Here is a 24377-nt window from a genome sequence, read left to right as displayed (position 1 = left end):
ACACCAAAATCTTCAATTCACCCATCACAGGCTTAGAGCACTGACAGTGATTCAGTCCCTCTATGCAGTGTCTTGCCTCTTGCTCTGGACTCAAATTTCCCCAGTGCTGTTAAAATGGGATTTCTTGTGGTGTGTCCTGTGGACTGGTGGGCTCAGGCTGGTGAGCCCTGTGCTTTTTCACTGCTTGGCTGGTAGTCAGGGTTACTTCTGCCTTGGGTTTTGGTTTGAGGTGATATTCTAAAATGGCAGCCTCAGAAATGTCTTCTGACTCTCCTCCCATTGTTTTCTGATGTTTTCTCTCTCCTTAAAGTTACATTTGCTTAAGCTTCACTTTTCCAAATATTTCCATGTTCCAGAGAAGACACTAGCCCAGATTCCCTCTGTGGGACCCAGATCTAAACTGTGCCACGATTCCATGTGTTAGGCAACTGTCTCCAAATTTCTGAGGGCTTGGGTTTTGTAATCCAAATAACATATCTTTTTCTATCTCCCATGCTCTGCTGCAGGCCTAAACCACTTGAAATAAACCACACAGCTACAGAACCTGCTGGTGTAGGACAGGTCGTGTCCCAGACAGAGTTCCAGGTAGGTTTCTCTCCTCCCTACTCCTACTCTGGGAAGGACCACAGGGATGTAGGAGGTGGAAGTTTGGGTCTGAAACTGTTGCAGAAAGAGCATGGTCTCATTCTCAGTTCACCTCTTGACAGCGGGGGAGCTTCAGCACCGCGTTAACCTTCAGCGATTGCCGGAGCATCCCGTCCCGTTGCTCAACGCCTTGTGTCTAGACACGTTCAGGTGGTTTTGGTTCTCCCCATCCAGCTGTCCAGAGGGAGTTTCCTGGTTCGGTGCCCACTGCCCTGGCTTTGGCAGGAGCAGGGAACCGGGCTTTCTTGGATGTCCGTGTGTACAGTTATAGTCCTGGCGCACCGCCAACGGCCTTTTCCAGAGGGACACAACCAGCCGGGAGGAAATGACAACCGCTAACAGTTCGCAAAGGCTAATTCTAAATGGAATTTCTAGGGACAAAGAGGTGGCGTTTCGTTTACCCGGGGGCCGATGCCCCTGAACCGGCGGTGGCAGGCAGCACGACCCCATCCCCTCCCCGCCCTCCCGGAGGACTCCCGCTGGAGGACTTCACCCCGCTGCCCCGGGAAGTGCCCCGGACAGGTAAGCGAAGCCGGGCCGCTGCTTCCCTGACCCATCGCCTCCAGCTTCTGCCGGGCTCTCCCCCCACACTCTCCCCCCCCCAACCTCCTCCCTCCCCTCCCCGCCTTGCCCAGCGCGGGGCTCTGCTCCGCGGATCCGCTGCGGGTTTTGCGTGCGGCAGCCTCCGCCGCGCCGAGCCGCCAGCGGCCGGGGCCGGCCTGCTCCTCCTTTGTGACGGGGGGGGAGGCTCCCGTCCGGGCCGTGCTCCGTTCCGCTCCGGGTTTGGCAGGCGGCCGCGGCGCTGGGTAAAATGGCAGTGCTGAGCCTCGTGTCGGAGTGAGCCCCGCTCGGCGGACCAGAGTCGGGAGCTGCCGCGCGGCTCGCCCAGCCCGGCCCCGCCGCCGCTCGGCCCGGCTCCGGGGACGGCGCCCGCCCGCCCGCCGTGTCCCCCTTCCCTCCCCTCCCGCCTCTCCCTCACCGGGAGCCCCGTCCCGGGTCCCCCCCCGCCCCCCCCCCCCCTCCTCCTCCTTCCCCCCCACTCCCTCCTCCTCCCCTTTCTCCGCCGGCTGCAACCGAGGAGGTACAGCGGGGCCAGGCCCCGGGAAGCCCAGCCCAGCGGAGCCCTCCCCGCCTCGCCAACCAGGCCGGGGGGGAATGAGCCCCCGCTGCCCTGAAGAGCCCGCCGCCGCCTGAGCGGGGAGCAGCAGAGCAGCGAGGCCTCACGCCGGCCGGCCAGGCAGGGAGCAGCTCGGGGGGGACCGGTCCGGGGGGGGGTGGCTGGGTGGGGAGGGGGGGGGATCATGGCTGCTCAGGTCGCCCCCGCCGCCGCCAGCAGCCTGGGCGCCCCGGCTCCATCCGAGCTGAAGAAAGCGGAGGCGCAGCAGCGGGATTGTCCCCCGGAGGAGGCGGGGGGTGAGGCGGCGGCGGAGCGCGGCGGCGGCGGCGAGAAGCAGGCGGAGAGCGAGGGCCCCACGGGGAAGGAGCTGCAGGACGGGGCCGAGAGCAACGGAGGGGGCGCAGGGGCCGAGTCCGACCTGAAGAGCTCGAACGGGAACCCGGGCCCCAGGCCCGCCGCTGCCGCCGCCACCCTGAACAATAACCTCCCGGAGCCGCCCGGTGGCGGCGGCAGCAGCGACGGGGTGGGGGCGCCGCAGCAGCAGCAGCCGCCGCAGCAGCCTCCCCCTTCCCACCCGGCCGCCTTGCCCCCGCCAGCCTACGGCTTCGGGCAGCCCTACGGCCGGGGCGCCCAGGCTGCTGCCGCCGCCGCCGCCGCCGCTGCGGCCGCCGCCGCTGCCTTCCACCAACATGGCGGACAACAAAGCCCTGGCATGGCAGCGCTGCAGAGCGGGGGCCTGGAGCAGTCCTACCCGGGGCCGGCGGGAGCCCCCGCGGGGCCGCCCCCTCCTCAGAACTCGCACGGCGGCGCCGAGCACGGCTTCCCCAACCACCAGTACAACTCCTACTATGCGGCCGGGGCCGGGCGCAGCGCCGGCTCCTACCCGCCTCCCCCCCAGGCCTACGCCCTGAGCTCCCCCCGGGGCAGCGCGCAGAGCTCCGCTCCGGCGGTCGCCGGCGCCAAGTCCCCCGCCGCCGCCTTCCAGCAGCAGCGCTTCGGGGTCATGGGGCCTTCCGCCGCCGGCGGCGCAGGAGGAGGGGGCGCCACCCCGCAGCCCACCGCCACCCCCACCCTCAACCAGCTCCTCACCTCCCCCAGCTCCGCCCGCGGCTACCAGGGGTACCCCGGGGGCGACTATAGCGGCGGGCCGCAGGACGGGGGTGCCGCCGCCAAGGGCCCGGCCGCAGCGGAGATGGTCTCGCAGTACGGCGGGGGCAACAGCCAGGGCTGGGCCGCGGCGTCCGGCGGGGCCCCGCCGAGGAGCCACCACGCGCCCATGAGCCCCGGGAGCAGCGGCGGCGGCGGAGGAGGACAGAGCCTCGGCAGGAGCCAGCAGGTAACGGCCGGGACGCGTGTGGCGGGCGGGAAACGGGACGGGACCGGACCGGACCGGGCCGGGGGCGGCGACGGGGGGCTCCGGGGTGGGGGGACTGCGCCTCTCCCGCGGGTTCCCCCCGCCGGACCGGCGCTGCCGGGGAGCTGCCATTGTCTGTGCCTGCTCGCTCGCTCTAAAATGGCTGCCTCGCCGCCTTCCCTTCCTCCCTCCCCAGTCTTTGTGCGAGGCTCCCGGTAAGCGGCCTCTGTCCTCCCGGTCCGTTCCGGGGGGCTCCGGCGGGGAAAGGACCTGGGAAGGCAGCGAGGGGCAGGGGAGGCCGGGCGCGGGGGGCCGGGGTTGCGGGCGGGCCCGCCCGGGCTAACGCGTGGCCCCGGCAGCGTCGCCGCCATCCGCGCGGTCACCCCGGCCCCGCCGCCCCGGCTCCTCTCGGGGCCCCCGGGGGGGGGGGGGGGGGGTGTCTGCACCCCTCGGCGAGGAGCGGCGAGGTCCGCTCGGGGCGGCCGCGGTGGGGTCGGGGCGGTCGGGGCCATCTTCCCCGTCGGGCGGCCCTTGGGGCCGGGGGCCGGGCCCTGTGGCTGGGAGCGCTGGTAAACAGCTCGGCGATGGGAGCAGCGAGTGCAGATCGCTTTGGTTTGGGATTTGAATTATGGAGGTAAAATCCTTCTGTCAAAGCCAGGAGACAGTTGGTCTTAGGTTGACATCCTATCTGTGATCTGATTGGCTCCCCATCTCCTGCTCTTGGCCATTTATAATTGCCTCTGATGTAATGGTACAACAATCCTGATGAGCTCATAAACTTTTACACTCGGCTTTTCTGCCAGCTCCGGACCCACGGCAGCCCCGCCGCTTCGCTCCCTGCCTCTTCTCGTGTCCCCCCCCTCGCTGGAACCGGCCGTGACCTTGAGGCGGTTGGGTGGCAGCCCCGCATCGGAGCCCCAGACAGCCTGCCCTTGTTGCATTGTGCCTGAAACAAAAGAGGAGGCGATGGCATTTTGTTTGTACCTTGGGTTTATTTTGCTTGTGATGTTTGATGCAGCTTGGAATAGAGTCTGTGTTGTCGGAACAGTGGCAGGGCTGCTCTGCACAATGGGCTTGCTGTTTATTTTGGTTATGTGACTTTCCCTTTGGTATAAATGATTTCTTTGATGGATCTGAGGATGCGTTTGTTCCTGGCTAAGTTTGGCCCTTGTCGAAACTGGGGCTGTTTGGATTCTTTATTAGATGGCGAATGAGGGGGGTTCTGGGGTACGTTACAGCTTGGAGAAGGAAAAAGCCCAAAACAACAGAACAGTGAAACCCAAACTTATGGATGAAGCACTGAAAATGGTGATTTATCAGTTTACATTCACTATAGCAGGGGCCTGAGCCTCCAGCTTTGTGTCTGAGGGCACATGTTGGCTTCCTTTGGGTAAGCACTGATGTGTCCCCTTCCCCCATCAATAAAGGGACGTGTTACAGACATTCAGGTGCTGCTTGTGGTCAGGCTTCAGGGTGCCACAACTTCTTTGCATCCAATTTATGGTGGTGTGGATAATCTTATCTGTTTGCTTGAAATCTGGGTGCAGAGGAGAAAGCAGTGCAGCCAATGCATCAGACATTTTAGATACAGGGGAGAAGAGGTGCTGGTGCCTCATATGAAACTTATTTCAGCCCAGGTTACTTTCTGTGTTCAGATGTGCATCTCAGGGACCTGTTCTGGCCTCGTGTGGGACTGACAGATTTCCCTTTTTCTTCTGTGTACTTTGCTCTAACTTCAGGCCCTGGGTTGGAGACATTTGATAGGGAGCAGTGTGACACTCAGCCTCCAGAGTTTCCCTCCTCGCTCAGTGCTTCTCTGGTGTCGAGCTGAAAACTGCTTCATTTTTGTTCCTTGATTACCGAAAGGCAATGGCTTCTTCAGCATCTTGAATTACTTAATTGTCTTTTCTGTCAGATTGAACTAGTGCTCTCTAGGAGAGTGGATCTTATCTCTGCTCTGGTCATCAAACTGTCCCTCGGTGAAGGTTTCAGCTCCACAGGCACAAGTTCCTGTGTACCTGAGACAGGTTCAGGCAGATGTCACCACACAAAGGTGTTTACTTGAAGGTACTTTTTGTATGCTGAAAAATACCAGTTTAGATAAAATGAGTGCTTAGATACACTGTCAGATGGGACTTTTCAAGCAGGTATTTTATTATAGCACATCTCATAAAGGTGTACTTCTTTCTGTTCTGATAGGAATTTGTAAAAGGAGCTCATTTTGTCTTGGAAAATGAGTTTAACTTGATTCCATGAGCTGCTGATACATAGTATATTATTAATAATCTGAGTAACCAATCCAATAAACTGGAATTATTGATGAATAGCTGTTTTGAGAATTAGTTGAAATTTAGGTGGTACAGATAGTGTATATAAAAAGTAAGCCAACAACCCTCTCATCCCAAAAACCAAACACACGCCCCATCCAAGCCTTTTTGTGCCAGGGATTCTTGGATTCAAACTGACAATTCCTTTTTTTGTTTGTTTTGTTTTGTTTTTTCCTGCTGGAAAAAAACTTACCTAGTGTGATGCTAAAAAGCTTTCACATGTCATCTGTGCTGCCCACAAGAAATGGCTGATGAACAATACTACTCCAGTCCTAAATTACAGCTTCCTTTCACTGTGTGTTGTTAATTTCCCTAGATTGGGATTTGTGTCTTTGTCTTGTGCAGTGATGGCCAGAGTGGGCACTTACCACCTAACTTCTGAGAAACTCTGGGAGGGTGAAGGGAAGATGTAATTCAGCTGACCCAGCACTAGAAAGAGAAGCATTTTGTGATGCAGGCTTGGAGAAGATGATGTGGGAAGAGTGTGGGGTTCCTCTGCTCAGGAATCTTGGGACAGTCAATCTGAGGTTTTAGAGTGGGAAGTAGGATGATGCAGAACAGGGAAGTGCCTTTAATTCTTGGTGCTGTTTAGGATTTATGAATGATGCCACAAAGAGTGTTTGATTGTGCTGCTCATCGAGAAAGGCAAAGTCATTCCTGCTGGGAGAGTTGTTTGGGTGGATTATATCCTGTCATAAAATGGAGAGTACAGAGGTGAGCTCCAGTCTGTGGCCCTTGGGGACACCTTTGCTCACCAGCTGGTCCCAGGAAGGTGGTGCTGGGTCCTCAGGAAGGCAGACACATTCTGTGTTTGTCAGGACTGTGAGACAGGACTTGGCATTTGTTTGGTTTTTTTGTACTTTTTTTTTTTTTTCTTATTGACCATTATAGCTGGGAAATGGAGAGTAGGATCAAGAGATGGGAATGGCTGTTCTGCAGTGTGTGGGATGAGAAGTCTGTGGTTTTCTGTGGGAATAACTTGTGAGAAACCAGGCCAAGGATCTTGCTTTTCCATTTTTCCAGGTCTGCCATGTGTTTGTTTTCACTCCCCTTCCCCTCAGAGTCTGTAGCAGTTCCTAGTAACACTCTGGCTTTCCCAGTGTCTTGGGACTAGGAGGAAACTGCTGAAGAGAAAGGACTTCCCTCTCTTTTATACATGGACATTTCTCCTGGTACACACTCTCACTACAACAAACAGCATCTCCTGTAACAGGAGATGTGTTTGGATCACATTAAACATTGACATCTTGGATAACCTCCTCATGGGTGCACTGACATCTCCAGGCCTCCAGTATAAGTTCAGTGAAAGCAGTTTAAAAAGTGTATATTAATAAAACCCACTTTTGGGCTTTTTGCCACACAACAGCTATTTTTGTTGTTGACTTAGATCTTGACTTCAGTAGCAACTGAGGCATGAAAAATGCTGTCGAAAGTGTCTTTTTTAAACTAAATTGGCACGGAATGACTCTGTGCTGCCAGTGAGCTGTGATATCTTGGAATCGGAAAATGAGACCTGGCTCCTCTTGGCTTGTGTCACAGGGTTTTTCCTTGCTCAGTGTTGTAATGTTAGGAGCCATTGAATTACTTGTGAGGTGTAGTAGGCACAAGATCTTTCCAACAAAAAGGAGAGTGGTACATGGTCTTTTTTTCTGGAGTAGGGTATGAGGGAGGGATTTTCAGGCCTTGCCTGTTTTGGAGAAAACAGGAAAATTGTGCTAGTTTAAATTTGAGGTTTAGTTAATTCTGGTGTGGACACTGCAGGGTTTGTAGGCTTAGCTTTTCAAATAGTCTGCACGGATCTGAAGTAATCCAGGGGTTGCCTGATTCTCTTAACATCTCTTTGTTTTTTGCAGTACTGTCTTCCTGATGCTCAGTTTGGAGGTGACCAATGTTTCCAGGCAGGGTACGTGTAGGATCCAGGACAGTAAACCTCAATTTACACTCTCAGCTGGAGCTTTTTTGTTCCTGCCCTTACCACCACCAGTTTACTGGAAAACCTGGGACAAACCACACGATTGTTCTGTCCTTATTTTTTTTCCCTCAGTGAAATGGGTTTAGCAAAGCCTGTCTGTCTGCCTTGTACAAAGTATAAATGAAATACTCTGTCAATCCTGATTTATTATCTGAGCTAGGGGAGGGTTTCTACACTGGGTATCTCTTGTAATCGTGTTGTTGGTTGCAAGACAGAAATGTGATTTCTGGAAGGTCTTATGTTTGAGTTTGGAGCCTTCTTTCTTTTTTTTTTTCCTCTTGCCTTAAATGCTTAGTGGTTTCCTATAACTGTCTGTCCAATTTAATTCCTTTTACCTGCTACAGCTTCTGTTTCCTGAAGCAACTGCTTGACAAATGGGCAGAACCTCTTCCCTGTTCTTAAGTAACAGTAGACACTGGGGTTGGGGGAAGCATGAGAATCAATTTTTCTGTTATACAGCTGTGTCCTATTGTGCTTGTAAGCTTCGGATGTTCATAATACTTTGAGGTTTTTTTCTGTAGTCTTATTTGAGAACACTTGTTGGTGAAGACTATGATACACAAGTATTACATGAAACTCTGTTGAGGGTCTACGTGGAGACCCTCTTAAGAGAAACCCAGCAGCTTTCCTTTAGAGAGAAATTAATGTTTAAAATTAGGCTAAATGGTGCAGCTGTTTGTTTTATCTGCTACTTCATACACTACTTTCCACCATTTTTCTTCCTACTCTTTGCAAAGGAACACCCCCAACTTGGAAATCCAGTTTTTACCCTACGGATCTGTGATCTCAGTAATTAAAATATTAGAGGAGAAAGATGCCCTTTCCAGTTTTTACTCTGTGTGTTTGAAATTCTTTGTCTCGTCAGTTGGATTTCTTTTTTGAATTGCAGCTCCTGTGTGATGGATTGCTCTGGGGAAAAGCTCATCAGCATGCCATTGCCCAGTTCCTGCCAAGAATGTTTGAAACTCTCAAGTAGCAGCAGTAGCAAAGCAGAAACTGAAGTCAGGCAAGCATAATTGCAGGGAGTAGGGGGGGGGGGAAAATTAAAAAGATAAGCTTGTCAGTGTTTAGCATGGCTGTTACAGCTGCTTGCTCGTTCTTGTGGGAGGGTCCTTAAACCATTGGCAAGGATGCAAAATAGTATCTCCCCTTTTGTTCTGGTGGAGAAAATAAAGGAGACACTTTTCCTGGGGAAGAAAAAAAAAACAAACCCAAAAAGCTTTTTGAGAAATCCAGCGAAAGTTTTTCTGTCGTGTGCTGGTTTCAAGGAGTTCAACCTTTTAATTTATCCAGAGGCTATGTGTGTGCAGTGGTAAAACTATCCTTGGATGTCTGTTAGCCAAGGCTATAAATCTCCAGCTAGAAGTGAGTGACAGGTGGGATTGGAGGGAAAAAAGCAGTTTTCTTTGGCACACTGGATCACAACTGCCGTGTGCTCTGCCTGGGTCCTGCTGTCCGCCTGTTCCTGGATGACACGAGAGGAGCTGATGCCTTTTTGTTTTTCATTTCAGTACTGGAAAAGCAGAGAGGTTGGTCACCCAGAGAGAGACCCTCTGCACTTTTCTTTGGCCTCAGGAAGCCAGGCTGTATTTATAAGTGATTCCAATCAGAAATTGAATGCCATTGCTGCTTTACTGAGTGCATGCTTCTGGTTCTGAAGGCTGAATTTGTGTAGAAGGGGGGTTTCAGGCAGTGCTTTGTCTCACCCTGGGAGGCAGAGGAGGAACAGAAGCACTGAGGTTCTCACAATAAGGGTTTTTTTGGCAGAAGCAGCTGAGATGCTGGTGTGGGAACTTGCCAAGGTGAGGCACTAGGGCTGGGACAGGGTGGAGAGCAGAATATAGGTCTTCTGAGTCTCATCCTGTGCTGTAAGTGTGAGACCATCTTTCCTCCCTAGTATATGGTTTTAGCTGAATGTATCATTAAGACCCTTTAATGGAGTTCTGCACTTCAAGAAGCAGCACCCAAGGCTGCTCTCAGAGTCTCATGGAATGAAAGAAGCAGGGCTGGAACAGGAGGAGCTGCTTCTCTCAGGACTGAGCTCATGTACATATTTTACCAGTTCTTGTAGTGTCTTAATCAGATGATAATAGGAATTAACATACGGGTGAGGGAGGGGCTCCCATTTCTTACTCTTTTTCTCTGCACCTGCCCTCCCAGTGTTGTAATTCAGCAGTTCAGTTGTGCAACTTGAACTTTTTTTTGAGGATTTTTGGACTCCATAGGGAAGAGCATTTCCAGGTTTGCCACAGTGTTCTTTCTGGAGTACTTCTGAGTTGAAGTGACAGCTCAGTAAGTACTTACACAATGTGGGCATGAGCTTTCTGTAGTGAAATATAAAGGATGATATATAATGATGGGTAAACTTAATAAAAGCTGCTTCAGAATTTCTTGGCAAATAATTTTCTTTTTTGCTTTGTATGTTCAGAGTAAATGATAACTGTAGCTAGAATCTTAATTTCTAATCACAGGGTTTTATTTTTTGAGGGGGTTGGAAGTGGGTAGGAGCAAGCAGAGAAGGGGTTCGTTCTCTAAACACAGTGAAGAAATTTCTTTGTGGGAGGGTGAGGGAGTGGAGATAAGAGAATGTATGTGTTAATTCCTGTGAAATTTCCGTGGAAATCAGTTTGTGTAAATAACTCTGAAAAAGCTGCTGCTGCATTACAGTTACTGGCATTTCATGCAATAACCAGCATGTCATTATTTCCTTAAGTTAGCTGTAGTAATTGAAACTCTTTCAAAGACAAATTGCTATCAACTTTTCTTCCCCCCACCTCCCCTCCTTTTTCCAACTTGATTAACTTCTCTTCCTCCTGGATAATTAGTACTATGCCTGAACTGTCCCAAGAAGCTGCAGGTTAGACACAGGGAGTAATTTTAAGAGAAGTTGTGGGGGACCCTGTGGCAGCCAACATTCCCTCTGCTGGGGGTTTGCCCCCCATGTTTTGGGGTGTATTTGGTGCACCAGAGGGGACTGAGGAACACTTGCAGACTTTTGATGGGATGTGATGGTGATGTCCTGGATATGGCTGTGAGGAGGGAGCATTTGGGGGGTTGCTGATGTCAGATGTGGCCTTGACTTTCCATCCTGAGAGATTCTGCCACTCATCTTTAAGAGAAGTTTTTGAAGTTTGGAGGACTCTGGAATTTCCCTCTGGGGAGAATTACTGAGTTAAGCAAGTACTTCCCCCCCCTCCACTCACTTGTGAAATTTCATTCAGGTTTGACTAAGAGAAACCCTGAAAATTACCATTTCCCTTCTGATGTCAGCACTGTTCTGGCACTTTGCCTGTGAATAACTGAACAGGAATGTTTTAAAACCTGTGCTCTGGCCACAGCTGCAGCTACACCTCCAGACACCATGGTGGGAGATCTGCTCTGCCCCAGCCAGGGCTGGGATTTGGGATAAATGCTCAGATCTGTGCATAACACAGCCAGCTCGAATAGTTGACAGTGGGTTTGTACTTTTGTGACACTATTATTGTCCAGATCAGTAGTTTCAGCAGCCAGAAACTGGCTGAGAAGCATGAGGCACAGAAGAGGGAAGGTACCTGCTCTGAAAACAGCCATTCTGGTTTGGTTTTACAGCAACTGGATTTGATCTTTTTGATGAGGAGAATGTGCAGTGGAGTCTGTGCTGCCTGCAGAATCTTGCTGTTGGTTTGTTGCCTCTGTTGTCTCTTTAGGTGACTCTGTTTTTTGTTGAACAGAGGTTTGGATCTGAATTTGAAAGGTCATCTGGGCTGCTCCAGGGCAGGATCAGCTGTACCTGAGATCAGGGCAGACAACCATGGATGTGGTGGAGCTGCCTCAGTCTGCTTCAGTGCTTTGCTGCCCTTAGCTCTGAACATTAGGAAAAATACTCCAAATCATCTTGACTGAGTCTCTCTTGCTTTCCTGGTCTCTCTAGGTAAGGAGAAGAGAGGCAAAACTGCATGGTGATCTGCTTTTAAACATGTGGCTTTCTGCCTGTTCCCTCAAGATCAACTTGGGGGTTAAATTGCAAAATGTCTCCCTTTCCATCCAGATCACTCCTTGCTGGGGATTGTGGTGAAGGGATTGGACTGTCCTGCTTTGCCACCTGAACTTCTTCCAGGGAGCTGGCTGGGCTCACTCTGTGCTTCACCTCTCCATAAGAATCCTTCCTCTAGGCTTGTTTAGAGTTTTGTACTTCATAACAGTCTGGTGATGGATTTAAAGTCCAAATGACTGTAGGACTATGCACCCTGTACAGGTTTAGGAGGAGAATCTGGTACTCATTAACTGTATGTAAATAATTAAACCAGGGCCAGGCTAGAGGTGGTCTTTCTTCAGCCATACTTGTGAAATGATCTGAAGAAAAGTTCTTCCCTCTCTGTAGAGGATACATTGAAACAGTGGAAGTGCTGGAATTAGTTTAAATGTGATTTTTTTTTTTCTTTTTTTTTGTTCTTTAAATGAAGTATCTCAGACTTTGGAGCTGGCACTGCTAATAAAGGAAAGGGCTTCCCTTTCAAGGCCACTTTACTGAGCACAATCACGTGTTCCCAGAAGCTGCCTTTTTTTTTTTTTGTGCTGCACATGTTGAGTTGTTAGTCTGGGGCGTGCTGGAGTCCTGCCCTTTGGGCTGGGGTAACTGTGTATGTGGGGGGGTTTATTTTTTGTTCTTTAAAAAAAACCCAACCCAAACTAATTTTCTTACTGTTGCGTGGGGGTGATTGTCGTGCTTTGGATCCCCTGGAAAGGATTCAGGGCAGCTGCTGAATATAACAGATTAGAACTTTTTGTTATTAGTTTTTTTTTTTAATTATGTGTGGATAACTGGACAGTATGGTGATAAGAAGCATTTAAGTATCAAAGCCTCTCCTGGTCTTTCAGTTTATTGTGATATACCAGGGAGAGCAGGATAAGAAGCTCCCCGTGTCTCAGGAGCCTTCAGGAGCTGGGTGCCTGGGAACCTTCAGAGAGGGTTAATGCTATAACTACCTGATCATACTTTTTCTCTGGATGTGAGGTTAAACCTGGAACAGTTTCCTTTGGTTTTACAAAAAAAAAAATCATCTTGCTGGAAATGTTTCATGCTGCCTGTGTGGGCAGAGTGTGGCTGCCCTGGCCCAGGGCACGTTGGTGGGGAAGGGACTTTCAGGTGACGAGTGTGCAAATCCTGGATGAGGGTTTGTAACAGAAGTGACCTTAGAAAGCACTCTTCTTCAGCTCGTGCTCTGGAGGAGAAGCAAAATGCCTGGTGACCTATGCTTGGATGTGCAGGAGGGACTGACAGACCTATCCCAAATTATCCTACCTGCCTGGACTTTAAAGATATTTCTAAAGCACCTTCACTGGCCTTCCCCTTCGGTTCAGGAGGCATGGCAGTGTTGCAAGAACTTGTTTTCCATATTAATTGTGATTGATTACCTTGCAATCTAGGACAAGATTTCCTTTGAAAAGCTATATGCTGATTTGATGTCAGGAATTAAAATCAGATGAAGTGATTAGTGTTGTATGAAATATCCCAGAGCAATTGTGTGCTCCTCAGCTTTTCACTGTGTTTTGGCCCTTAACCCTTGCCTCCCTTCTGTGGAGCAAGGTGTTACATCTGTTGTCCTCACACTGGAGTGAATAACTCATTAGGGATATTGTATCAGGAGATCCTGGGATAATTTGGTGCTGAGCTGCAGAGTGCAGATTTCCTGACTTTAATGATGAAAATGAATTTTCTGTTGAAAGCGAGGGGTGTCGAGGCAGCAGGGATGCTTGTTCCAAATGGGGACCAGCTCTTAAGATTACCTTTAAATCCCATCACTCTGTAAATGGCAATAAACTCATAGTTGTCACTGCTGTCAAGGTACAGTCATGTCTCATCTTCCTTTTCTCACATGAGTTGTCTTACAGTTTCTTGTTCTACCTGTTCCTGAAACCAGGGAAGACTTTGCAGCGTTGGCTGTTCCTCCTCCCCCCATGGCATTGGCAGGGTTAGGAATTCCTGTATCTTCTCACCAGCTGCCAGCACACACTCCTTTCAACTTGCTAAGCAACTCCCCACGCTGTTCATTTTGCTTTAAAAAAAAAGTTGGATTTTTCTGGGCGTAGATGGAATTAAAAAAAAAAAAGAAAAAAGCCCAAGGACAGAAGCGAGCATGAGGCTGTGGACCTCAAAACCACTGCAACTGAGGGCTGGTGGCTTTATTTTATTTTTAATTATTATTTCGAGGTAACAGTGACCTCGTGCACTTGGTTGGGAGTCGTGATGGACTTGCCAGGGATAATGAACCTGAATCATGACAGTGTTGGCTTGATGCAGGCTCTGGTGGTGTCTTCATTGCTGTCTGGGAGCTGGCTTGGCTGCAGCTCTGAGCTTCTTGCCCACGTAGTCTTTTCATCTCCCCCAACCTCCTCTCCTCTCACCAAAGCAGGCATGACAGCAGCTCTGCTTTCTGGATGCAAATAGATCATTTGGGTATAAATACTGGAGATTGGTTGTTGCTTGCTATAAAGTTACCCAGTGCATCCTTGGTAAATGCAGATGGTAACTTGTCATGACTGCAATTTTAAATATTTTTGGTTCCTTGGAACCGAAGTGGAGTCTTGAAGGCTGAATTTTAAGGCTAAAATAGGAGAAGGCTCAGTAAAATCCACAAAAATAGCATCCAAACTTGTCAGCTTCTGTAATGAGGAGAGAAATAACTTTTCTTGTTCCCATTAGCAAACCAAAAGTTTGTTACTTTTTATCATGTGGGGTCCCTCCTGGGAAATGCTGGGGAGGACCAGGAGGGATGGACAGGGTTGTAGGTGTCCTAAGTTGCTTCCTAATGAGGTGACATTGGGGCTCAGACTGAGTGCAATCCAAGCTGTTCCAGCTGGTGACTGAGGCATGTTTGAGATACTCCTGAAGTAATTAGCAGCTCATTCCCTCAGGGCTCCCTGGCTGGGGTAAGGGCTGTGCCTCTGGGTGCTCCATCACCAAGCAGAGGTGATGTCCAGGACTGAACTGTGAGTTTGAATTCAGTCTGGGAGGGCAGGGGTGATGATGGAGTTTTGTTCTAGCTTCAACTGTGATTGCCTGACTCTTTCCACAGCTTCATTCCAAAACTCTGATTTCTTGGATTATTTTCATTTTCCTTTACGTTGCCTTCTACACCCTTTTAAAGAAGTTCATCTGCAGAAGCAAGGGAGAGCCTTTGTAATGCTGAAACATGGCTTCTAGAAGCTGCAGGCCCTGACATGCAGCTTCTAGGAAAGCAGGCAGCTGCTCTGGACAAGATGGAGCTCAGCACACTGAGGTGAGGTTGCCTCCAACACCTGAACCTCTCTTATGGTGTGGCTGTGTCCTCCTTCACCTTGGGCTTGTGTGTGGCAAGGGTGTTGGGACCACTGGAGACCCTGTTGTGTTGGGAGAGCCCTGACCTGATCCTCAGATGTCTCTTGGATCTTCTTTTACCACCCTGACCTGGTTAGAGGTCCACAGGAATGTGCCTGGCCAGTTGGGTCTGTTCAGCCACCCCTTCTTCTGGTGTAAAAAGAGACAAATCTGCAAAGTGATGAGATATTCAAATACAGATTGAGCTTTCAGACAGACACAAGTGGGTAGAAACCTGCAATGCTGCTTTTTATGGATGAAGAGCTAGCAAGAAATTGTTTCTAGAAAGCCAGGAGGCTATGCTGGAGGTGCCTTATCAACCCTTGAGGTGTGCACCAGCACCCATCAGATTTCTGTGCAGAAAGGGCTTGTAATGAGTTGATAAAATTAACTTTGTTCTGGAAAGTAAGCTCTAGTGAGCCTCTTGTGTTGGAGTCTTCCTTCAGGCCTAAAATTTTGGAAAACATCCACCCTGCTCAGCAGCAAAAGACATCTGTCCCTGAGATTAGCACTGCTTGTTGGAAGGGCAGAGGGGGTTATGGAGAATGAGCTGGTGGGTGGTTGAAGTTTGCCCCAGATCGCCTGTGTCTGAATGTTTTTGGGGGCCTTCTGGAGCCCTTTCAGGTTTTCAGTGGTGCTTAACACAAATATTTTGCATCTTGCTAGCAATCTGGAACAGCTGCTCTTTTCCTGATCAAAATTAGCTCACTTAAGTAATGGTGACACTTAGTGTAATTTTGCTCTTCCATCCTAACCCTTCCTCCTCTTGATTATTTTTTTTTTTTTTTTTTTTATGGCTTGCTGTTTGGCCCAGTCCCATTTCTGTGGCACAACATGAGCTTGCTTGCTCCTTCTAGTGTGTAAGTAGGTCTGGAACAAAAATGCTGTAATGAGACAGTTAAGTGTCTTTTTGTTGATTTGCCTCCAGTTCATTAGAGCAGATGTAGGAGGTTGGCTAAACTTAAAGCCTGATTTAATAGTCAGGAAGGAAGTTTCCTTCAATCTTGAAAGGAACCCCAGCTCATTACAACTATCACATGTTCTTTAGGATCATCTCCCATGGAGCTGGGATGCAGTTTTCTTTACATCTTGCTATTGCTTAGAATTTGGGAGGAGTCAACAGTGGGACTTAATAAATCTTGGGGTGAGTTGGCTGAAGAGTGTGCTTCTAAAGTGAGTTGAAGTCTGAGAGTCAGGGGATAGCTAGTTACCTGATTATTTGGATAGAAGGGAATTATATTTTCTTGCTTAAATAGAAATTGAAATTATTGGAGGTGTCAGAGCTGACACTGCCCAGCAAAATTGCAAACTCTGTCATCTGACTCCAGCTGCAAGTGAAACACATGAAAATGTCACTGGTGGCAAAAGAGTCACACTGCTTTGTTAATTTTGACTGCATTTAATTCAGGAAAGAGTGTTTGTCAGAATCTCCTGCCATGTTCCAGTAACCATGTAGCTCCTGCTTCCCATCAGGGCCTGTTTGATAAGGAACCCCTTGCCCAGCCAAGTCCCCCAGGCTGGGCTGGGCTGTCAGATAGGGACAAGGGGCCACCCAGCCCAGGCTTGGGCTCTTCTCTTCCCTGCAAAGACACCTCCTGGTGTTCTGAAACAACCTGGCTGTTCATTCACATCATCTGTGTGGGTAAAAGAGAGAGGGAGGGGGAGGGAAATGAATCCTCTGGTTGCTGCCTAATTTTCAGGTGGTGGTGGTGGATCCCTTGTGCTGTTCCCACAAGGATGTGCCTGCAGGCAGGAGAGGTGTCCATGAGGAATCTGCCATCCTGGTGCCTCTCAGGAGGATGAGGGGCTCTGTGAGCTTGGCTCTGGGCAAGGTTTGACCTGGTACTAACTTGGTATAAAAGCAGAGGAGTTTCCCCCTCTCCCAGGTCAGCCCCACCTCAGTGACTTCAGCAGCAATCTTACTTCAGGTCCTTTTGTGTACTACAGCTTTTCATGAGTCCAGAAAAACATCCTGTTAATGTGCCTGCCCCTGCCTTTGAGTAGATCCTGAAGATGACAGAAAACCAGTAGTGTGTTGTCTTTGAAAATATTGAAATATTATTTTGAGGGTCCTGGGAGGTACCTAAATAATGTGATGGGATAAGCAGTGGGGCCTCTTGTCCAGAGAGAGCAACTGACTGAGGACAGGAACTGAAATCCAGCACCTTGATAAGCTGAATTTGCTGAATTTGATAAAGGAGGGTTTAAAGTCAGGCTGAGAAGAAAAGATGAGATAAACAAATGAAATTTGTATAAAACACAGGCAGGCTTGGCATCTTCCCACCCTCCACCTTTAAAAAAAAACTGGAAAAAACCCAGAACCTGCTTATTTTGGGACATGAGCACTGTAGCCCATGGTTTATTTCCAGGGAGGGTTTGGGGAGGGGGGAGGCTCTCATTTCACTTGCTTGCCAGATAACCTTCTTCTGATTGACTTCTTTCAGGAATAAAACATTCCATAATGATACATCCTGTAGGCAAAAACTCTGGTCAGTTTTAATCAATTTGAAGAGTATTAGGAAGAGTGGTGCTTAGCAAAGTCCTTGGAGATGTGTGGACAAGACTCTTGCTGAGAAATGTTAATAGGGTAATTACTGAATTGTGTTTAGCCAGGAAGATGTAGTTCACAGTGTAGCAGCTTGGAGGAAACTTATCTTTTTTTTTTTTTTTTTTTCCCCACTTGTTAAAACTTACTATCCTGGATTTACAGAAAACCTCCCCAAAGGAACTGGTGTAATAAATGTATAATCAAGATAAGGAGCAACATTTAACAGGGCTGATTTTGAAGTTTACAGGAGCTCCAAACAGCTGTTGGTTAGAAGCAGGTGACCAAAGTAATTCAGAAAATGTCACATTTTCGTTTTGTGTGGAGTGTTGGCTTATTCTGAGGTCTGTGTGTTGGCTGAAGATTAGAGGAATAGAAAGTGTCTTCAATCAAACTCTGACCTGCTGGAAGAAGTCAGAAGAAAAACCAGGCTCCCTCTAGTTGCAGAACTGGAACTGTTGAGCTGAGGTCAGTCATCTGGACACTTTGGCAACCAATAATTTAATCTGGATTGGCAAACTGATGATGAAATTAACACTTTACCTCTTGGTTGTGTATTAAAATCTAAGTTAAATTTTCGGCTCCTTGGGCGTGAGGTGGGGAGTTGTATTTTTTCTGTAGCTTACATAAAAATAGATTTGTCCTGCAAGTGTCCAGAGGGGGGGGGTGTTTGTAACCCTGAAACTAATCCTGCAGTATTGTGAAAGTCAGTTTTTTTACCTCAGACTTAGGGGTGTGAAGCAGAGCTTGCCAGGTGCTTATTCTGCAAAATGATGGATACTGCCCACGAGGAAAGGCAAGGAAAGTAACTGCTGAGTGCTGAGCTTGGCTTGGTGTGTTGTCCTGCTTATACTGAGGGACTGAAGGAAGTTGAATTTCTCAAGTTCAAATAAGGGGAAAAAAAAAAAAATGTGCACATTTCTGTGATTCTGATCTTGGTAAGACACACTTGTTGAAACTCTCCTGGTGAGACCCTTGTAGCAATGAGAGCAGTGTTTACTGGGTGTCTTGGGTGTTTTGTCTTTTGTGGGGAATCTTCATCGACTACAGGAGGATTTTTCTTTTTGTCTAAACTCTAACTTCCCCTCAGGCTCTTCCATCTCTCTTCAAAAGCAGACCACCGTAGAAGGAGAGGCAATGGAGTATGACCCTGTGTGCTGGCCCTTCAGAAGGCTATAAAAGGCAGTGAGTTCAGGCTGGGATGTTGACCTTAGCACAGCCAGTTGCACCTTAAATAGATCAGAGGGAAGAGTTCCTCACTGGAAGATGAAAGGTGTTTGCTCATGAATGAGGATGGTTGGTAGTTAGTGCTCCTTTCTCAGCTTGAGCTCTCTAGACTGGTCTTGTACTCTCTAAACTGGTCATGGAGGAATTGGAGTCGCTGTTGGAGTTTCAGGAGGTCTGAACAGCCATGGAAATGTCTGAAATGTGAGCTTGAGGCACAGAGAGTGCCTGGCTGGAAGCAGGGTTTGCTCAAGGGTCTTGTATTGCCTGTTGGATGTCGTTGTGTTCCCCACTCCTGTTAATTCTGTTTCTGTGGTAACACCGTGGCTGTGGTTGGATGACGTTTAGTGATCCATTGATCATCTCCTTGTGACCATCTCCTTGTGTCAGTCTTTTGGTTGGTGTGAATTGTCACAGCCTGGATGGTTTTGGTTGGTGCCAGCTTGGGACAATCCATCCTGTGTGTTTCACACTTGTCTGTGAGTACCTGTGCTTCATGTGCAGACACCATCACACCAAACACAGCTGAGCACTGGTGAGTAAGGGAGTAATTGGGTTTTTCTTCACCTGGGTACTGGAGCCTTGATGCTGCAGGCAGCAGAGCTCTCATTGTGCCCTTTGAACTTCAAAATATGGCAGAGGTTTAGTCTAGGGGGAGGACTCAGAGGTGGGAGGTCAAATCCCTCATCCCTGGGGGAAGTGTGGATGTGGTTTCTTAATGGTGTTGGATGTTGGGACCTCCAAGACCTGACCCAGCCTTGGTGTCTCACAGCAGCCTCAGCTCTTTGTAGCACCAGAGGATGTGGGACATACTAGAAACAGCAAAGGTCAGTGCAGCCTCTCTGCTTTGATTAAGGTTGCTTTTTCACAACATTAATGCTTAGTTGGTAAAGCCTCCTGACAGCCTCACAGTCAAGGGAAAATATTTTCCCTGAGTGATTCTCTGTTTGCCATGGCTCGTGTGGAGCCTGCCTTGGCATGGTTGGTGTTTCTCAGTGGGGTGGAAGGCACTGGGTAATGGGCAGGGAAAGCTGTGGATTTTGAACCCACAAAATGTGGGTTCACCTACCATGAACCACTGTAGGTGTTAGCAGCCTGGAAAGGTGTCATTGGTTTTCTGTCTTGTAGAGCTTGTTGATTGTGACAAACCACATGGATTTTGGGGGGAGCATGGAGTGGTTTTATTCTCGTTTCCTGGTTTCAGCAATTTTAGTGCAATATGACCCTGATCCCAGCACACTGATTCTTAGGGAAAATGCCTTCTCTTTCCCACCCTTGTTACCCTGGCCCAAACCAGGACACTTATCCATCTCTAATACAGTTTCTAGAGCCAACATGGCAATCTGCTCGGTAGCTTCACCAGCTGCAGAGACCACTTGCCTTTGCCTTTGGGTAACAAAGAGAGACCTTGCAGACAAGAGGAAAGAGCGTGCTCTTCTACCAAGACCTCATCATTTCCCTTCACCAAAATCCTGTCTGGATTCAGCCAGGGGGAGGTCAGCAGTTGCTTCTCGGCACCTGCGGGACGGTGTCGAGCGGCACTCAACAACCTCCAGATCTCCTGCTTTTTGGTGGTCCCCATTCTCCAGCCAACCTGACGATGGTAGAGGAGCAGCTGCCACCTCAGTTGGATCCCAGGACGGGGTCGGGTTTGTCTTTGTCAGGACACCCAGCAGCCACACAATAGTTGGTGCTGGCAGGGCCATGTGGCTCATCACGTGCGCGGTGCCGTTGCTGCCGGGGTCCTTGCCCATCTGTTCTCGGCTCTTTCTGGGTTATCAGGCTCTGGTCCAAGTCCTTGCAGGCAGCCAGCTCCGTGGCCAGAGATTACAAGCACTAACCTTCCTGGCAGGAGTGGTGTGGCTTTGCTTTTTATGCAGATTAGCCATGTGCTTTCTCACTTCAAGGCGTTCCACAGGAAAAGAGGTTTCCTGTGTTTGGGTCTCGGTGGGCGGCTCCGGGTGGGTTGTGCCGGGCAGGGGACTCAGTGAGAGGGCTTGGGAGAGGGATTATGGAGTGCTGGCCCCCCTTCCCCTTCCACCTCCACTGCTACGTCACCACAACACAACCACACGCGTGCTCATACTGTTGGTGTCATTCATTCAGTGCCAAGATTGCTTTAAAAAATTCCCTTGGCCCCAGTTCAAACAGGAGTACAGCTGGGATGTGTTAGATTTTAGGCAGTCTGCCCTCAATTTGAGATGAGTTATAAATAGCAGTGCCGACTTCCTTAACTACCACTCTCCGAGGTAAAATGCAGGTTAATTACTGTGGGAATCAATTAGGGCTTCTCTCGGTTAAACAGCCAGTAATGCTTTTTATTATTTTTTTTATCACAAAAAAACGGACCACAAAGCTGGCCAGGAGGAGATCTGAGATCCAAGGTGAGAGCTTAGGGCTTTTTTTCTTGCTTTTTATTTTTTGTCCTTTCTATTTTTGGGGGGCAGCTGAGGAAATCAGGCCTGGCCAATACCCACTTTTACCAATAACTGAATGATGCTGATTTGAAACCAGAGAGTTGGGTAAATGACTCTCCTTCCTTTTCTTCCTCTGGCACGAGGAGACACAAATATGTAAAAAAGTCATCAGGAAAGTCAGAATTACATTTTTCTATACAGCTGCAGAGGGTTTGGCTCTTGCTTCCAAAGTGGGATTTGCCTCTTCCCTTTTTACTCATTTTCCTGCTAGGACTATTAAGCAAGTCCCCTCCAATTTAACCAAACTGCTCATTGAAGAGGCCAAATTTCTCTTCTACGGGACAGAATGTGAAAAAGAGCTGTTTGTGGGATCCTCTTGTCTGCTTTGAAGCTTTTTTTTTTTTTTTTAGGAAAAACTCTGGCATTGTTTTTGAAGAAGAGCTGATTTCATGTGGGGTGGCTGCCATCCTTTGCATTACACAGACTGGTTTGGAGAGCTTTTGAACTCAGGAGTTTAAGCTCCCTTTGGGTTTGCTGTTAGAAGCTCTTAGCCTAGAAACACCTTAAAATTTCTCTAAAGCTCAGCAGTTCCTCTGGAGCAGTGGCTTATGGTCATTTTCATTACATTCCGTACCAAACAAATTTGCTTTTGAAAGTTTGACTGGTGACAGGACTATGTTTTGCTAAGTTTTGGTACTTAACAGTGTTACAAAGCAGCAGAGATACTGAGATTGAAGGGAGAATAGAAGCAATTTCTATGAATGCAAGGAGGTGGAAGCAGGGGGTCTGGACTTCAGTGATCAAGGAGCAACACTTTCTCTCAATTATGTCTCTCTGTGGCAGGGCCTTGGCTTTTGAAGTGTAATCACAGTAATCTACTCCTGTGGTTTCCTATTGAAAGGATTTCCCATGTATCAGTCCAGAGAAGAATCTCCAGCCTTTTGCAGTCGAGGTTTGGTATTTCCTTATTTATCCTGAAGTGCTCCTGCGAGCGAGCAGACATCCCCTCCTCTTGGCTTCCCCCTCTCCTGTAACCTGGGTGTACAAAGGCTCCGTGCAGCACCTCCTCACCCCCAAAATCATTGCAAGAGCTCCTGGATCAATCTGCACTTCCCTGCCTTTTAACTTTATTCTTTTCTGGAGGCAGGTGTTGTTAAATTACCTAAAAGGATTGAGATAGCAGATTGAAGTAGACTTCCTGATGGTAGGCTTGTTAAGCCAGAGCAAGGCTGTGAAGACAACAGTTAAAACCCTGTCAGCAAAAGAGATCTGTGTCTTTAGTGGGAGATACTGAAGAGAAAAAAACCCCCAACTCCTTGCAGCATTTAAGATGTGCAGGGCAGCCCCAGGGAGCACAAATTAGCCTGTTGGGTTTGCAAGGAGCCAGGAGTGTGTGTATGAAATAGTTCCTTCATTAGAGATTAATTGGCGTTTATGTTTCTTGTGTTTATAGAATTTTTATCTATAAGGCTGTAATTTGGAGCGATGCTCTTGGTGTTTGTTTTTAGCATCCTCTGTGCACTAGAGCCTTGTGGAAGTGGCAGTTCAAAGCAGCAGAGTTTGGAACACACTCTGTACTCCTACACTGAGCAATCAAGGTGACGACTTGGTCACATCCTGGAAATCTGTTTGGATTTTGTATTTTATTTTTTGTTTTTTCTTTTCTGTTTCTCTCTTTTTTTTTTTTTTTTTTTTATGGCTGCATAAACACTTCTGAAAGGCTTCTGGAGTTTTTTTAACAGTCATGCTTCCTGGAGGAATTGTGGAAAAGTGGATCTTCACCTTGTTTTTGTCATCCCTGCAGATACAGTTGGCTTTGTGGGTGACCACAGACAAGGAAGTCTGTGCAGAGGAGGCAGCCTGTGGTGTGAGCGCATTTAAAAAGAAAATAAATCAAAAAAAACCCCAAAAAGGAATGTATTTGAGAAACTGCCCTTGCTAGGGGCTGCGAGGGTGAGGTGACCACCAGGAGGAAGCAAGTAACAAACAGAAAAGATGCTGAAATATTCAGTCAGTAACCCCAAAGCTGCACTTATCAGGTAGAAGGAAGGGGGGAGGGGGTGTTTTGGGGGGTGAAAGAGAGGTTTGACTTGTTAAAAGCATGGGGCTGGGAAACACTCCTGGTGCCACTGTTTTTACATACCAAAGCAGATAATGTGGGAGGGAGAAGATGTCAGTAATCTAAGGGGATACCCACAAGGCAAGACTCAGGAAGCATTAGGGACAATTGCTTGAAAGATGCAAACACAATTTGCATCCTTTAGGGTGTATGAAAGCTCCACATGGGTGCTGCCATTCAGGGGGTAAGGTGCTGTAGCTCTGAGGATTCAGTCTACAGCATCAAAGACATCTTTTTGGTTTGCTTTTTGAAAAACTGATTTTTTTTCCTGACCCCCTGAATGAAACCCCCTTTTCAGAGCATGATAGAAAACCTGGTGTGGGTGCATGGGGTGTTTGGGAGTGCAGGGATCCAGGGCTTCTTCCCCGGAGGTCCTGCAGCCTCTGTCTGGGCTTCTCCTCAACCAGTGGCATGTGTGAGAACTTGAACATAAAACAAAACTGTTTCAGAACTGTTTTGGTATTGGTCTGGACAAAAATGGGAACATCAGTACAGCCTGAGCATGGCAGGGCATCTGAAATCTGCCTGGATGGAGAGCATCAGGTTGGTGCCAGGGCACGTTGTCTGTGAGCAGCTTCTGTAGGATGGCAAACACCAAATTTGCAGAGATGTTGGGTTAAAGAGTGGAGGAGGGAACTTGGACCTTGTTCATAATCGATTTGTGCCACACTGGTGAAAATTTGTCTAAGGGAGCCTGATTCCAGTTGAGTGGGTATAGCAAACCCGGGCTGCTTTCCCTGCCATCCCCATTAGCTTCCCTCCCATGGCCCAGCTCCTGTTACCCCACAAATCTGCCACTGACTCCCTCGTGTGCCCCTGCTTCCTTCTCCTTGGCGTGGGCTCAGGGCTGTGTGGCTGTCCTGGCAGGCAGGACCCAGCAGACAGCTGCTCAAACAAATGTTTTCAGGGTCTGTGTGTTGGGACTTCAAGCTGTGTTGGCTGTTGGGTTGGGTATTTCTGAAGTGTAGCATACTATACAAATGTGTTTTTTTGGTTTTTTTTTTTGGTTTTTTTTTTCATCCCCTAGGAGGGTGGATTCTGCAAACATAACTGAAATACTGTTCTGGGCTCTGGGCTTCTTTTGGGTTTCCAACAGGAGTTGGCTTTGTGTGATAACTTGCTTGTGCAGGCCTGTAGTGCCACTCCTCAAGCACCTGATCTCAGCAAGAGAGGGTGGATCTGTACAAATACCACCCTAGGGCTAGTTGCAGGAAGGAATGGTGTAATAGAGAGTCCATTGTCATGGTGATCTGGTGGAAAACATCTAATTGGTATTAGTTAGGTCATCAGGAGATCAGGGGACAATTCTTACTCAGTCCAT

General features: G+C 48.7%; 1 protein-coding gene across 5 annotated transcripts in view; it reads left to right on the top strand.

Moving 5' to 3' along the window:
* Positions 1-506: 506 nt before the first annotated feature.
* The window catches only part of ARID1A (AT-rich interaction domain 1A), a 62456-nt gene continuing 38585 nt past the window's right edge, over positions 507-24377 (top strand). For 2 of the 5 annotated variants that reach the window (XM_071767791.1, XM_071767790.1), the window contains exon 1: positions 1893-3098. In XM_071767791.1, coding sequence (XP_071623892.1) covers positions 1947-3098 — 1152 coding nt within the window. In that variant the 5' untranslated portion in view covers positions 1893-1946. The other 3 variants (XM_071767793.1, XM_071767794.1, XM_071767795.1) reach the window with 3 other exon arrangements.

This window comes from Heliangelus exortis, chromosome 24, assembly GCF_036169615.1.
Source record: "Heliangelus exortis chromosome 24, bHelExo1.hap1, whole genome shotgun sequence".
Lineage (NCBI taxonomy): Eukaryota > Metazoa > Chordata > Aves > Apodiformes > Trochilidae > Heliangelus > Heliangelus exortis.
Note: the sequence above shows the minus strand (reverse complement) of the source record. Positions and strands in the feature narration are given on the sequence as shown.